This window comes from Mustela nivalis (genome assembly GCF_964662115.1).
Source record: "Mustela nivalis genome assembly, chromosome: 12".
NCBI lineage: Eukaryota > Metazoa > Chordata > Mammalia > Carnivora > Mustelidae > Mustela > Mustela nivalis.
In genome coordinates, this window is record NC_139031.1 from 42,707,102 (window position 1) to 42,721,470 (window position 14,369).

Consider the following 14,369-nt stretch of genomic DNA (forward strand, 5'->3'; position numbering starts at 1 on the left):
TCGCTCTGGAGGGGCGGAGCGTCCGCGCTCCTCCGCGGGCTCGCGCTTCCCATCCTTCAGAAACAGTTACTTTTCCCGCTCCGAGGCCAAGGAGGCAAAGGTATGGACCAGGCGGCGGTGGCCAGGTGGCAGGAGCGAGAGCCAGTGTGCGAGGCCCGGTGGCTGGGTAGTGCTGGCCCAGGACGCATTCACCTTGAAGAGGAAGACAGGGGCGGAAGACCAACATCGTGGAGGCGGTGGAGCATTTGAACAATTTCCAGGTGCTTATCTTTTCCTAGGAGAAAAAGTGCTGCTCTGAGGTTTTTATACATGGCTCCTGATCCCTTGTGCAGTCTTTCTTGAGCATAGACCTTAGAGTGGATTATCTGGCATATAGGTAGGTAAATGTTCAATTTTACAATTGAACATAATAACAATGCCAGTTTTTTTTTATTTTTTTTCCATCTTTGTTTTCAAAACCAAAGGGGTGCCCCTAGAATAAAAGATTTTTTTAAAATCATATAATAAAATACTGTGTGAAAATTACCTTGAGGGTGCGTGGGTGGCTCAGTTGGTTAAGCAGCTGACTATCTAAGCTCAGGTCTTGATCTGAGTATAAGGAATGAGTTCAAGTCCTATATTGGCCTCGATGCTGGACATGGAGCCTACTAAAAAGAAAAGAGAGAGAGAGAAGGAAAAAGAAAAAATTATCTTGAACTACCAATTTATATTTCAACCCACCAAGATATGTAACTACTTAATTTTAAAAAAAACATATTCCTTGTGACAGGAGGAAGGGTTGATATCCAAATTCATTCTATTTCAGTGACAGCATGGGACAGTGTGAAGAATACTATTTGCTGGGAAACCTCAGGTAACTTATCATTTCTGGCATAAAAAGCTTATTTTCAACAACTGGGTGCCATAATTCCTCCTAATGAGTGCAAGAGTTTAAAAAAAAAAATAGCTGTAGTTTTTTTCCATCTTTGTGTGGCCATTTCTTTACAATGTGACTTTGTAGCTCTACCCTTAAATCTAAATTTAACTTGCTTTGGTCAATGAAACATTAGTAAATATAATGAAAGCAAAGCTTCAAAAAGTGCTTCTCCCTCACATGCTTCTCTTGAAGATACTGCAACCACTTCTATGTGACTGACCTGTAGAAGCTTGCTGAATGAGGAGAAACATGTCAGGTCATCTCCACTGCTCCTCTAGATACATGAATAAGGTCATTTTAGACCAACCAAACCCAGCAGAGTTAACTAACTGCAGAGATCCATCAAGTAACCCCAAAGCAGAACTGCCCACCCAACAGATGTTATTTTTTTTAAACCTCATGCATATTAGAGACATAAAGGACTATACCTGTTACAAAGGCCAATAATTTATTGAGCCAGGTACACAATAAATATATGTGCCAGACACTATATGAAGCATGTTGGATCATTAAATATTCACAACACAGATCTCAATTATTTTTTGCTTTAACTCATAGGGCAAAATTAATTTGAAAAGATAATACCTAACTTATTTGCATGTGATGCCCTCTGATACTTCTACTTTCTATTCTTTCCTTTTTTATTTCATGGTTTATGATATTGCTGCCAATTACCTGAGTGGATTTCACAATCCTCTAATGACTCTTGACCCCAAATTTGAACAACATGAACATAGCCTTTATCAGTCCAAATCAATATTTCTAGAATGAATGAATGTCAAAAAGGCATATTTGGCACATCAATAGCTGCAGAATATGTGTAGCATCACATAGTATGGGACCATGTGGTAGCTAGAGAAATGTTTAAAATTCCAGTATGATAATGACTTCTTCCAACTTTGTTTTCTTCATTACCTTCCTACCACACTTACTATAAGATCCAGTACTTCACAAGGTCTACAAGATCCTGGAAAGTCTTGTCCAGTCTGCCTCTCCGGCCTCATTTCATCACTCTTCTCCTTGCTCCCCAGGCTTCAGCCCCACACTTGCCTTCTCTCTCAATTTCTTCTGTACATGAAGCCCCTTTTCCACAGGCTACTCTGCCTCTTGGGATACTTTCCTTTGCTCCACCAGCTTCTACTCTGCTGATATTTCCCTTCCCCATGGAAGGCTTCGTGGGCCACCACTAGAATAAGTACCCCTATACATCTCCATAGAACTGATCATAACTGAAATTTTAAGATATGGGTAATTGTCAGTTCAACATTTTTCTTATGTAAGCTCCACAAAGGCAGAGACAGGTTTCTCCTCCAGACTCAGAACACATTCACACAGCAGGTCTAATTCAGTGTTTGATGAATGAATAAATGAATGTTTTTAAAATTTTTATTAGCTCTTTCCTTCACCTTTATAACCTTACATCTTCTGGCTCTCCCCAGAGTTCAGACAACTCCCTAGTTCAGAGATAAATCTGAGTGGCTCACACCAACCAAATGACTGGAATGCTTCCTTCCCTCCTGGGGTGGCTTTGGCAGCTGGCAAAGCTTGGGTGCCTGAGGCCTATGACCATTAGTGAGTGGGTTCTTGCTCAGGAGACTCCATGGGCCCTGATACTATCAGGACCCAGGAAAGCTCACCTCAAACATAGACAAAAAGTGCTCAGATATATGGAATCACACCAGTAGCAGGGACTTGCACACAAGCTGGGACCAAGAACTTCACCATTCACAGACTGAGTTATTGAGTATCTTCACTTCTCATGTGTGAGAACTGTAAGAGGCTCTAAAGTGTAAGAAGAAAACCTTATGTTTCTAAATAATGAATTATACTACCATTATATTCCTTTAGTATCAGGACATCCAGATTTATTTTAAACACTAACTTTGTGGGGCACCTGGGTGGCTCAGTTATTAGGCAACCGACTTGATTTTGGCTCAGGTCACAATCCCAGGGGTTTGGCATGAGCCAGGAGTCTGCTTCTGCTTCTCCCTCCCACTTTGGTTCTATAAACCCCCACCCCCGCCACGCTCTCTCTCTTGCTTTCAAATAAATAAAAACCTTAAAAAAACAAAACAAAACAAAACTGGGGCACCTGGGTGGCTCAGTCAGTTAGGCGGCTGCCTTCTGCTCAGGTCATGATCCCGGGGTCCTGGGATCGAGCCCTGCATCAGGCTCCCCACTCAGTGGAGAGCCTGCTTCTCTCTCTCTGCCTGCAGCTCTACTTGTGATCTCTCTCTGCAGCTCTACTTGTAATCTCTCTCTGTGTCAAATAAATAAATAAATCCTTTTAAAAAAGTAACTTTGCAACCATTGTCTCTGACAGAGTTCTTTAGTCACAGACAACAGAATCCATTCTATCTGATTAAACAAAAGCTAGTTTTAATGGAATCAGGTAGTTCATCAAACCTCTGGGAGACCCAGAAAACCAGATTTAAGCACCTCACAGCCAGGGTATTTATGGAGCATTAATTGGTTGAAGTAACTTGCATCATCTACTAGATGCTTTATGCACCAGTTCTTCCCTCCAGGGGGAAAACCTAATTCCCAAGCTCTAGGACATATCAGTGTAATACTGACCTTATGCATTCCTTCATTTGGATTTTCTCTAATAAATACGAAGCAATTTCTTATATACCTTAAGTATTAACCATATTGAATGCGACATTTGAGGGGAATATTCCCTATCCTATTACTTTTACTTCTTTGTGGTTTCTTCCATTATGTTAAAGCTAAATAGTGAGCGGAACTTCACATATCAGATGCATTTACAAAATACAACCTAGTTAAGCACTTTAACAATTCGCAGCCTGGCTCCATGACTTCTACTGCTGCATCCTTGGGCTATTTAACTCTCTCGGCCTCCTTATCTATAAAAGAAGGGTGATACATACAGGTAATAACAGCACTTAGTAAGTTTTTAAAGATTAAATCAACTTTCTTTTTTAAGATCATTTATTGATTTATTTGACACAGAGAGAGAAAGATCACAAGTAGACAGAGGCACAGGCAGAGAGAGAGAGGAAGGGAAGCAGCCTCCCTGCTGAGCAGAGAGCCCGATGTGGGGCTTGATCCCAGTGGCTTGAGACCATGACCTGAGCCGAAGGCAGAGGCTTTACCCCACTAAGCTACCCAGGCGCCCCTAAATCAACTTTTCTTACTGGCTCAGCTCAGTGATGAGCACATAAAAAGCGCTCAGTGTCTACTGCCTTCCGCGCGGCACCCAAACCTTGTCAAGATAGACTGCAGGCTGGCTCTGTCTTAACCAAGCGCTGGAAAATCAGAGAATTACTCTGAGGTGTCTTGCTCTCTTCAAAGCTGGGTGAATCCCAGCACCAAGTAGCACAGCCAGTGTCTAGCCAGGGGGGCTGCAAAGCCTCCGGGTTCGGGTCCCCGGGTCCTCCCAGGGGAGGGGCCCGCGCGAGGGGGCGGGGCTCCCCGGGGGTCCCGCAGGCCTCCACCGCCCCGCTCGCGGCCGCCGCTAGGGGGCGAGCTCCGACCCCGATCGGCCTAGCGGCGGGGCCCGGGAACTCCCAGCCCGGACTTGGGGCCACTACACGGGAGGCGGCGGGGAGGCCTGACGGGAGGCGGGGACCACGAGGCTTCGGCGGGGACAGCGGGCCCTACTCGGGCGGGCGGCGGGAGGGGGCGCTGCGGGCCCGGCCGGCCGCGGCGTGGAGGAAGTGCCGTCTTCGCCGCCTCTGCCGCCTGAGGTGCGCCGCCGGGCCACCTCACCGGGCGGGCCGCGATGTCGTCCCGGCCGGGGCGCGACGATGCGGGGGCCGGGGGAGTGCGGCGGCCGAGGGAGCCGGCCGAGCAGGAGCTGCAGCGGCGCCGGGAGCAGAAGCGGCGGCGGCACGACGCGCAGCAGCTGCAGCAGCTCAAACACCTGGAGTCCTTGTGAGTTCCCGCCGCCCCCGCTCCTCCGAGAGGCGCTGGGTCGCGGTGAGCCGGCGCCGCGGGGGCGCGGGAGGCTGGGTTCCCGGGGACCCGTGCGGCGCTGGCGCCCGGACTTGCAGTCGCGCCTCCGCGGGGAGGGAAGGGCCGTTCCCCCGGCGCGCCGAGCGGCCTGGCCCGGCAGGGGAGCTCGGGCTTTATTCCCCGCCCGAGGTCGTGCGGCCGCGGCTCTGCATGGCGCTGAGGACCGTGCGGCACTCCGTGGTCGCTGGGTGGGGAATTGGGGACTGAACACGCGGCAGGTGCGGTGAGCGCTGCCGTCCTGCCCTTTCAGGGTAGTCGGTTCACGGGGCCCGCCGGGCACCGGATAACCCCCCATTCCCTTCATCTGCGGCTGAGAAGGGAAGAGAACACGCCGTCCTCTACCGTTAGTGCGGTGGGGAGGGCAGGGCTGGAGAATGGGGTGACGGACCTGTCCCTAAAGATCCCAAAGACGGAAGAGTGGAGACTTGTTCTCTTTAGTCCTTAGGGCTTTTACCAGCAAGACGGGTGGGGGCTACAAAGAGGCCAATTCCAGCTCAGCCAAAAGAATTAGGACCAGAGTGTCCTGGGGTTGCTGGTCAGCAACCGAAAGGGGCGCGGTGCGCCCCCAGCTCCAGCGGGATCAGGGAGAGAGTCTGGAAGCCGCGGGAGGAGGGCGGATTGGAAAGGAGACTGAAACCTCAGGTAGGAGGTGGAGTCATGACTTTTCAGTTCTTTTCTGTGATTCTGTCTTTCTGTAGTTAGCTGGCAGACTTGTAAGATTGGTGCTCACGGAGTTCTTCCATACATTCTTCGATTCTATTTCAGGCACTTGCATTACCTAAGCTATGATGTAAGGAATAATCCGCAAAGGACTCAGATTCTTTATAATTAACCTGAGAGCTTTAACACAAAATGCATTGCACTGTTGGAGGCTGGCCTGCTCTTTTCAGTGTGACCCCTGAGCTGAATTTCACCCCAGTGAGGCAGTGGTTACAGGATACAGGCTCTACATTGCTAGTACCCCCAGTCCTGGCCCCTTTGGGCCCTCTGTGGTCCTGTCCTATGCAATGCAGATGTTCAAATATCTTTCCCTAGTACAAGCCTGAGCTTCACACAGCCCACTCTGACCCTGGGTATCTTTAACAGTGGGACACCAGATAGTGGTTAACACTATACATTTATTTTGTAGCTCACAGAGCACTCATAGATGTCAGAGAGATTATAACCTCCTTTTGCAGATGAGGAAATGCAGGTTCAGCAGTTAAATAACTTGATCAAGGATACATTGACCTGTAAACAAGCAAAAATAAAGAGGGACCCAGGCGTCTGATTCCCGAATCAGTGGGATTTTTCCACTACAGGGATTTAATGGGCTGCTGACATATTTGGTTTTAGTTTTCTTTCCCTACCATTCTTACATCCATCCTTCTAATATAGCTCCCTTATAATTTTTGTTAACTCAATAGTTGGTATTAACATTATTTTAACTATTCAGTATTGTTTACGTTTGCACCAAAAGGTGTTTTGTGATTTGTTTTGATTTCTAGCACAATTGTTGTTTTTCATCTAGTTAATTTTTTTTAAGATTTTATTTATTTATTTGACAGAGAGCACAAGTAGGCAGAGAGGCAGAAAGAGAGGGGAAGCAGGCTCCCTGCTGAGCAGAGAGCCCAATGCGGGACTTGATCCCAGGACCCTGAGACCATGACCTAAGCCCAAGGCAAAGCCTTAATCCACTGAGCCACCCAGGCGCCCTGCGCCTCGATTTTTTTCATTTGCCTGAACTTCCTATTACCTGCAGCTAATTTTATTTGAAAGGCTTTAAAAGCTAAGAGTACTTTTTCTACATGTTCCTACATATCAGACAGCCATCAGTCTGTTCATTTTTTTTTTAAGATTTTATTTATTTATTTACAGAGAGAGATCACAGGTAGGTAGAGAGACTGGCAGAGAGAGAGAGTGGGAAGCAGGCTCCCTGCTGAGCAGAAAGCCCCATGTGGGACTCGATCCCAGGACCCTGAGATCATGACCTGAGCCGAAGGCAGCGGCTTAACCCACTGAGCCACCCAGGCGCCCCAGTCTGTTCATTTTTAAAACAGAATCTTCCTTCTGTTCTCCAGTACACTTTGGTTACATTCTAGCCCTGGTGTAAAACTGCCTTCATCACTCTTCGGTCTTGGACCCCATTTCTGGACCCTGTGTCTTCCTTTCTTTCTTTACCTCATTTTGTTCAAGTATATTATGTTATTTACTATAAAAAGTGCATTAGGCCAGGGTGCTGGGTCTGCTTTTGGCTCGGGTCACAACCCCAGGGTCCTGGGATGGAGTCCCACATCTCCTTCTGCTTGCTGCTCCCCCTACTTGTGCTCGTTTTTTCTCTCTCTCTGACAAATAAATGGGTAAAATATTTTTCAAAAAATGCACTGGGGTAAATTTGTTGAGTCTTTACATATCTGAAAATGCCTTTATCCTACCCTCAAACATGAAAGTTAGATGGGCTAAGTATAGAATTCTAGGCTAGAAATTATTTTCACTTGCTTTTAAAGGTGGTATGCCACCATTTCCTAGCTCCCAGTATTGCAGAGAAATCTGATGCCATTCTGATTCCTTTTCTTTTGTAAAGAAATTGTTCTTGCTCCCCTTTTGCAAGCTTTAAAGAATCCTTTATATTTAGTATTTTGCAGGGTTTTTTTTTTTTAAGATTTATTTATTTATTTTAGAGAGAGAGCATGCATGGAGGGAGTGGAAGAGGAAGAGAATCTCCAGCAGACTCCACACTAAGTGGGGACCCCGATGTAGGGCTCAGTCTCACAACCCTGAGATCATGACCTGAGCTGAAATCAAGAGTCAGACACTTAATCAACTGAGCTACCCAGGTGTCCCTTGCAGTTTCATGATGTGAACTTCTTCTCACCAGATTTCATATTTTTTTTAAATTTTCTCGATACTTCGTGGTATTTAATATTCATATATGATCTGTGTTTTAATTTCCTTTCCTTCATTTTGCTTTTTCTTACTTTTAGACTACTGTGATCCTCTTTTCATTCTACTTTCTTTTTTTTTTTTTTTTTTTTTTAAGATTTTATTCATTTGTGACAGAAAGATAGCAAGAAAGGAAACACGAGCACAGGGGGCTGAAGAGGGAGAAGCAAGCTCCCACTGACCAGGGAGCCCAATATGGGGCTGGATCCCAGGACACTGGGACCATGACCTAAGCTGAAGGCAGATGCCTAACGACTGAGCCACCCATATGCCCCTTCATTCTACTTTCTATAAGATTTAGTTTCTAATCCTTCCACCATTGTACTTTTAAGTTTTGATTTTTAACTTTGAAGAGTTTCTTGTTCTGGGAATTCTTTTTCTCATAGCATTCTATTGTTTCCTCAATAACAAATCTATGATCTTTGAGGATACTCATTTTTTCTTTTTTCATTTACTTTCTTCTTTGTTGTCTGTTTCTTCTTGCCTTTTTCTGTGATTTCTTTTACTGCGAGGTTTTTTCCTAATGTTCAGGGATCCTTGGATCTCCCCCCATTAAGAGTGAGGCATTATAAAGCTATTTTGAAGGGAGCAGTTGGGAGAGAGAGAGAATGCAAAAGTGCTGGTTTATTTACTGGTAAGTCTCACCGTAGGGATATCAGACTGCAATGAAAAGGAAGACAAATAGCTAAGTTAGCCAGCCAGCCATGTAAAATGGGAAGCCTCAAAGCGGTTTTTTTAAAAATTGAATTCAAATTCTTTTACCCCCTGGTTGCCTTCAGTAGGTCACCTAATACTCCTCTGGTCAGCTTCTTACACTTGACCTTACCTTTTCTTAACCCTTTGTCCATACCTGCCAGGACCCTACAGGCATCTGAATCACCCACCCTGTGCTCTAACCATGCTTCAACCCTATTATTCAAGTGTCCCTTGTCTACTTAACATAACAGAATGGAGATTCTATATATATATGTGGCAGTTTCATCTCTGCCTTCCATCCCATAGGAGTGAGCTATGGGAACAACAACGACTGGAATTGAGTATGCTTACATGAAGGACTTTTCTAAAAGAAATCTTATGCCAGCACTCAGGAATATAAGAGTATTTTTAAGTATTTGGCAAAATAAAGATTTATTTCCCCTTTCCCAGTTGGGAAGATAAAGGTTTCTGCTCTCTTATCTAAATTTGGTCTTCATACTGCTTGGAGAAACTTAATATAATCTGAATAATATATTAGCAAGGCTTCACAGATGGTACAAAATAATGAACCTCCGTGAACTTTTTTTCTTTTTTTTACTTCTAAGGATTAACTACAAAGAGTGCACACCTCTCAACTGTGACAGTGCAAAAGACAACTGTATAATAAACACACTCCCATTTTTGTCTGGTTGCTTTTTGTTTATTTGTTTGTTTGTTCGTTTAAGTAATTTCTATACCCAGCATGGGGCTCAAACTCAAAACCCTGAGATCATGAGTCAATATGCTCTACCAACTGAGCCAGCCAGGCACCCCAAGATCTGTTTTTTGTGTTTTTTTTGGGTTTTTTTTTTTGTTTTTCTTTAAGATTTTTTTTTTTTTAATTTATCAGAGTGGGGGGGAGAGAGCGAGCACAGGCAGACAGAATGGCATGCAGAGGCAGAGGGAGAAGCAGGCTCCCTGCTGAGCAAGGAGCCCGATGTGGGACTCGATCCCAGGACGCTGGGATCATGACCTGAGCCGAAGGCAGCTGCTTAACCAACTGAGCCACCCAGGCGTCCCAAGATCTGTTTTTGTTTTTGTTTTTGTTTTTTAAGATTTTATTTATTTATTTGAAAGACGGAGATCACAAGTAGGCAGAGAGGCAGGCAGAGAGAGAGAGAGAGGGAAGCAGGCTTCCTGCGGAGCAGGGAGCCCGATGCGGGGCTCGATCCCAGGACCCTGAGATCATGACCCAAGCCAAAGGCAGCAGCCCAAACCACTGAGCCACCCAGGCGCCCCAGATCTGTTGTTTTTAATAGCTAAATATTACTTTAGACTTTAAGAGATATCTTTTTTGACATGTTACATAAACTAAAGAATTGTCAAGCCCTCAGAAAAAACATCAACCATGTTCCTTTAAATTTGAAGAAACAGTTGTAAAGTGGACTTTTTAGAGACATCCATTGCTAATAATAACAGATTTCAAAATGTGTAGTTAGTTCTTATCACATTCCTTTTCTACTTAGGCAAAAACTTTTACATATTTTTTAGGAATGTGGATTTTAGTTTGGCCATATGTTATTTGTACACCTCCTGTGACCAAAGAAAGTATTGTTGGATTACTGGATGTTTATGAAGATGATACCTCCTCCCTTCCAATGTCCCTTAAGTCCCAGTCTATAAAGGATAGCATTAATGTTTCTAATGAATGGCTGATGGGGGACTGTAGCACCTTCCTAAAGGCAAATTTCCATTATTCTTGCTAAAAGAGAGGCCTAAGCATATGGCATGCCACAGCTTTCCACCAGAAAATAGTGGAAGTATTTGCTCTGGAAATATCATATCTAAAAAGCTAATTCTGTTTATACCCAAAACAACTTGAGGGACTAAGTCTTCTTCAAGGACTAAGTCCTCCTCTGTCCCTTTAGAAGAACTCTGGATTAACAATGGTGAGGATGAGAGTGGAGAAGCCTCCATCACAATCCTTATTTGGAAGCATCCAGAGATGAAGCCAAAGGGAAGTTTTCTTTGCTGTAATGATTCATGGCATTTCTCATCCTTAATCTGCTATAAGGGAAAAAACACTCCTGTTTTCCTTTTCTACACTCATACTACACTCAGAGCACTACTCTGTGTGGGAGTTTTCCAACACCACCAAGAAATTTTCCTTTTTCTCAGAGGACACCAAGTACACATCTTACAGATTTAATTCTGACATTGTCTAGCTGAAGTCAGTGTCAGAACCTTCAGGTGAAGGGCTCAATCTCATAAAACTGTCCCTGTGCACACGCTTTAGGTGCCAGTCACAAGTCTATGTTGCTTCTAACCACCTCTGTACAGCAGAGGTTCTGTACAGCAGAGGTTCCCCCAGCACCCTCCTCTAGTTTGGTTAATTTGCTAGAGCAGGTCATAGAACTCAGGAAAACATTTTTATTTACTTGATTACTGATATATTATAAAAGGTTATAGCTCAGGAGCAGCCAGATGAAGCAGATATGTAGGGTAATGTGTGTGGGAAGGGGCAGGGAATTTCCATGTCCTCTTCCGATATGCCACACCTCCAACTGTTTAAACTTGAAATCTCTGAAATCCATTTTTGGGTTTTTGGTTTTTGTTGTTCTTGTTTTGTCTTTTTAAGATTTTATTTATTTGAGACAGAGACAGCAAGAGAGAGCACGAGCAGGAGGAGGAGAAGCAGGCTCCCTGCTCGGTGAGGAGCCTTACCTGGGGCTCAATCCCAGGACCCTGGGATCATGACTTGAACTGAAGGCAGACGCTTAACTAACTAAGCCACCCAGGCACCCCTGGGTTGTTTGTTTTTTGTTTTTTGTTTTTTTAAATAGAGTCTTCATTACATTAGCATTATTGATTAATCAGTGGCCATTGGTGATTAATTCAATCTCCCTGGAGGTAGAGCTGAAAGTTCCAACCCTCTTATCACAGAATTGGTTCCCCTGGCAAGCAGGCCTCATCTTTAGGAGGTTTGCAAAAGTCACCTCATTCACATAAACAGTTCGGTTGAAAGGGGTTTGTTATGAATAAAAACTTTTCACCTTTATAGCTCTGGACCTATTTCAGGAACTAGGAACAAAACTAAATATTATAAGAAAAGATGCTCCTATAGCCTTTATACAGGAAATTACAAGGTTTTTAGGAACTGTGTGCCAGAACAGTGAAGACCAAATATATATTTCTTATTATAAGTTTCAATATCATACCCACTAAAGTTGTTTTCTTTCACATCTTAAGAGAAGGGCCAAAGAAAAACATTTCACTTTTCCCTTGGTCTGTTCTCACAACTCCTGTAACCTCCAATAGTTCATCTGTTCTGAAGGGTCTTTAAAGCTGGTGCATAAAAAGAGGGTCAGGAAAAGAAAACATTAAATCATTAAGTGTTTCTATAATTTGCAGCCATTCTGAAGCATTAAAATGAGTCCTTCCCTGGAGGTTTACAAGGTTAAGGCACAGATCTGAACTGAAATGCTTATGTATTACTCCTTTAGAAGAGGTATAAATATCTTAAATTTAGAAGAGGTATAAATATCTTAAAGAGTTTGAAATACTCTTTGAGTACACAGACACCCAGCCTCAGAATTTGCTTCCTGCCTCTCTGGCTTCTGGGTCTCTCTCAGTTCAGTCCCTGGCCAGAAATAAGGAGGGCCTAGCCAGTCTGGTGCCTGGGTGCCACTGAGCATAGACAGGAGAAGTCTTCTGCTGTAGCAAAGTGATTCCTGGTCTGCAAACCAGATGATAGAGGCTTGTCCTTGCTAAAATCTGTGATTAAAAACCCTGTAGCGGGGGGCATCTGAGTAGCTCAGGGGGGTTAAGCCTCTGCCTTTGACTTAGGTCATGATCTTAGGGTCCTGGGATTGAGCCCCATATCAGGCTCCGTGCTTCACCCTCTTTCTCTCTGCCTATTTGTGATCTCTGTCAAATAAATAAATAAAATCTTAAAAAACAAAAACAAAAACACTGTAGCTCTGTTTTACATTAACTTGGTGAATGTCAGGGCCTGGCTCAGATAGATGCTGATTCCTCACTTGACATTTCCCCTCAAAACCTCCTTAGAATTATCTGCAGCTGCATGGATTCCCAGTATCAACAACCAAACATGTATGCATTTAATATCTGCACACACTCAACCCACCCCTGCCTCAGAGAGGGCATGAGGTCATTGTCCTTGTTATTACCTCCCTCTAGCCTCATAGTATTTTGCATTGGGTTGGGGAGGGTATTGTCAAAACAGAGGGAAGTATATGGTATATAAATTTTATTGCAATAGATAAAAAGGATAAATGAGCAATGTTGGGCGGGGAATTTTTAGGGAAAACTAGATTTACAACAGTATTTGTGCCCAAACTAAACTGTATTCAGGCTCCGAATTTAAAGTGTTCCTGGAGTCCTCTGCTTTCTAGTGGCAAACATAGTGCTAGAATAATTACTGGATTCAGCTAAACATGTACTAAAAGTCATGGACAAGTGAGCACAGGGGCTCACTGGGCTGGCTATGTGCCCTTACACAATTTATTTAACCCATGAACAGTTACTAATATAAGAAATGCATTGCTGACTTAGAACAGGGGTTGCAGCTCAGTGAAAGAACTCCAGATGTCACAATATCTGGGTGATTGTCGCAATTCGGCCTCTTAATTGGTGTAGCTTCCAATTGTTGGAATCAATGAGGAAAAATGTTGGAACTGATGTTGGAGAAAAAAAGATGTCAAGAGTCCCTGGCCTGCCCTTCCTTATTCTGAGATTTTAACATGATAGTTTAATACCTGTAATAAGGCATATTTCATGAGCCTCACAAGAGAATGGGGATAGACTTGGCTGAATTCTAATGCCCCACGTACATGGGGGAAAAGGCAGTGATCCCTATAGCCAGATATGAAAGAGGAGTCTCCTGAGTCCCATGGCCTAGAAAGGCAGTAAGCTCAGCTGGGGATGGTGTCTGTGGGAAGTCTGCTGCCAGTTCTCTGCCCACCTCCACTTAGGAGCAGCTGGCAAATCCCTGTAAAGCTGCAGATCTATAAAAAGATGTGAAGACTTACTTGGGAAGGCCAGGCTCCTCTGCTGGTCCACATCTAGGCCTTTGTCATGCTAGTGCTCTGGTTCTGAGCTACCTCATAACGCTGCAGAGAGCAATGACTTGCTTTTAACAGAAGGAGCAGAAGCCTGCATTGTGAAGTTCTTTTCCAGAGATGAAAGAGACGTTTGCTGTGACCTATTCATCACTGAGGAAATTGAGGCTCTGAAAGATTAAAGAACTTGTCCAAAGTACACAACAGTGAGAATGAATCAGAATTCAAACCAAAAAACTTTTTACCTGTGCTAACAAAAATTCAACCTAATAGATTTGAAGATCTAATTGGCTTTATTAATTGATTCATGAATCCAGCAGCATCCCATCTAGCAAGCAGAGAGATGCTCTAAAGAGTCATAGAAAATGGAAGATTTCTGTAAGCAGGATGGTAAATGAACTTAGTAGCAAAAGAAAAGAAAGGATTGTTCCAGGCAAGCTCACTTTCCCTTAGGTGGAAGAGCAGGGAGTCTTATCATGCAGATCACCTCTTCTTTTGGGGGAGGGATCAAGGGGACCCATGTAACAGATTAGTTTATTGGTACTGATAAGAAAATTCCTGCTGAGGGTTAAGACTACCATTATGGGGGCGGGAGGGTGGTTAAAACTGTAATTAGAATATATATATTAAGGCCCAGTTTGGTGACATGGCCTAAGTGGCTCCATTTGGGGCCTATGGTTTTCTTTTTAACACCCCCAGAGCCCATTCATTTCTAACTGAAAAATGTTACAGCTGGAATGTAGGGTTCTCCACTCCAAAAACTCAAAGCAAAACAGTTGCACAGTTATAAAAAGAGT

The 14,369-nt window shown here is 44.0% G+C and overlaps 1 protein-coding gene across 2 annotated transcripts in view; it reads left to right on the top strand.

Moving 5' to 3' along the window:
• The window catches only part of RP9 (RP9 pre-mRNA splicing factor), a 23,750-nt gene continuing 9,381 nt past the window's right edge, over positions 1-14,369 (top strand). The window contains exons 1-2 of one of the 2 annotated variants that reach the window (XM_082691792.1): positions 1-260; positions 806-853. In XM_082691792.1, coding sequence (XP_082547918.1) covers positions 813-853 — 41 coding nt within the window. In that variant the 5' untranslated portion in view covers positions 1-260; positions 806-812. Of the gene's footprint in view, positions 261-805; positions 854-4,608; positions 4,814-14,369 lie in introns of those variants that run through there. The other variant, XM_082691791.1, reaches the window with a different exon arrangement.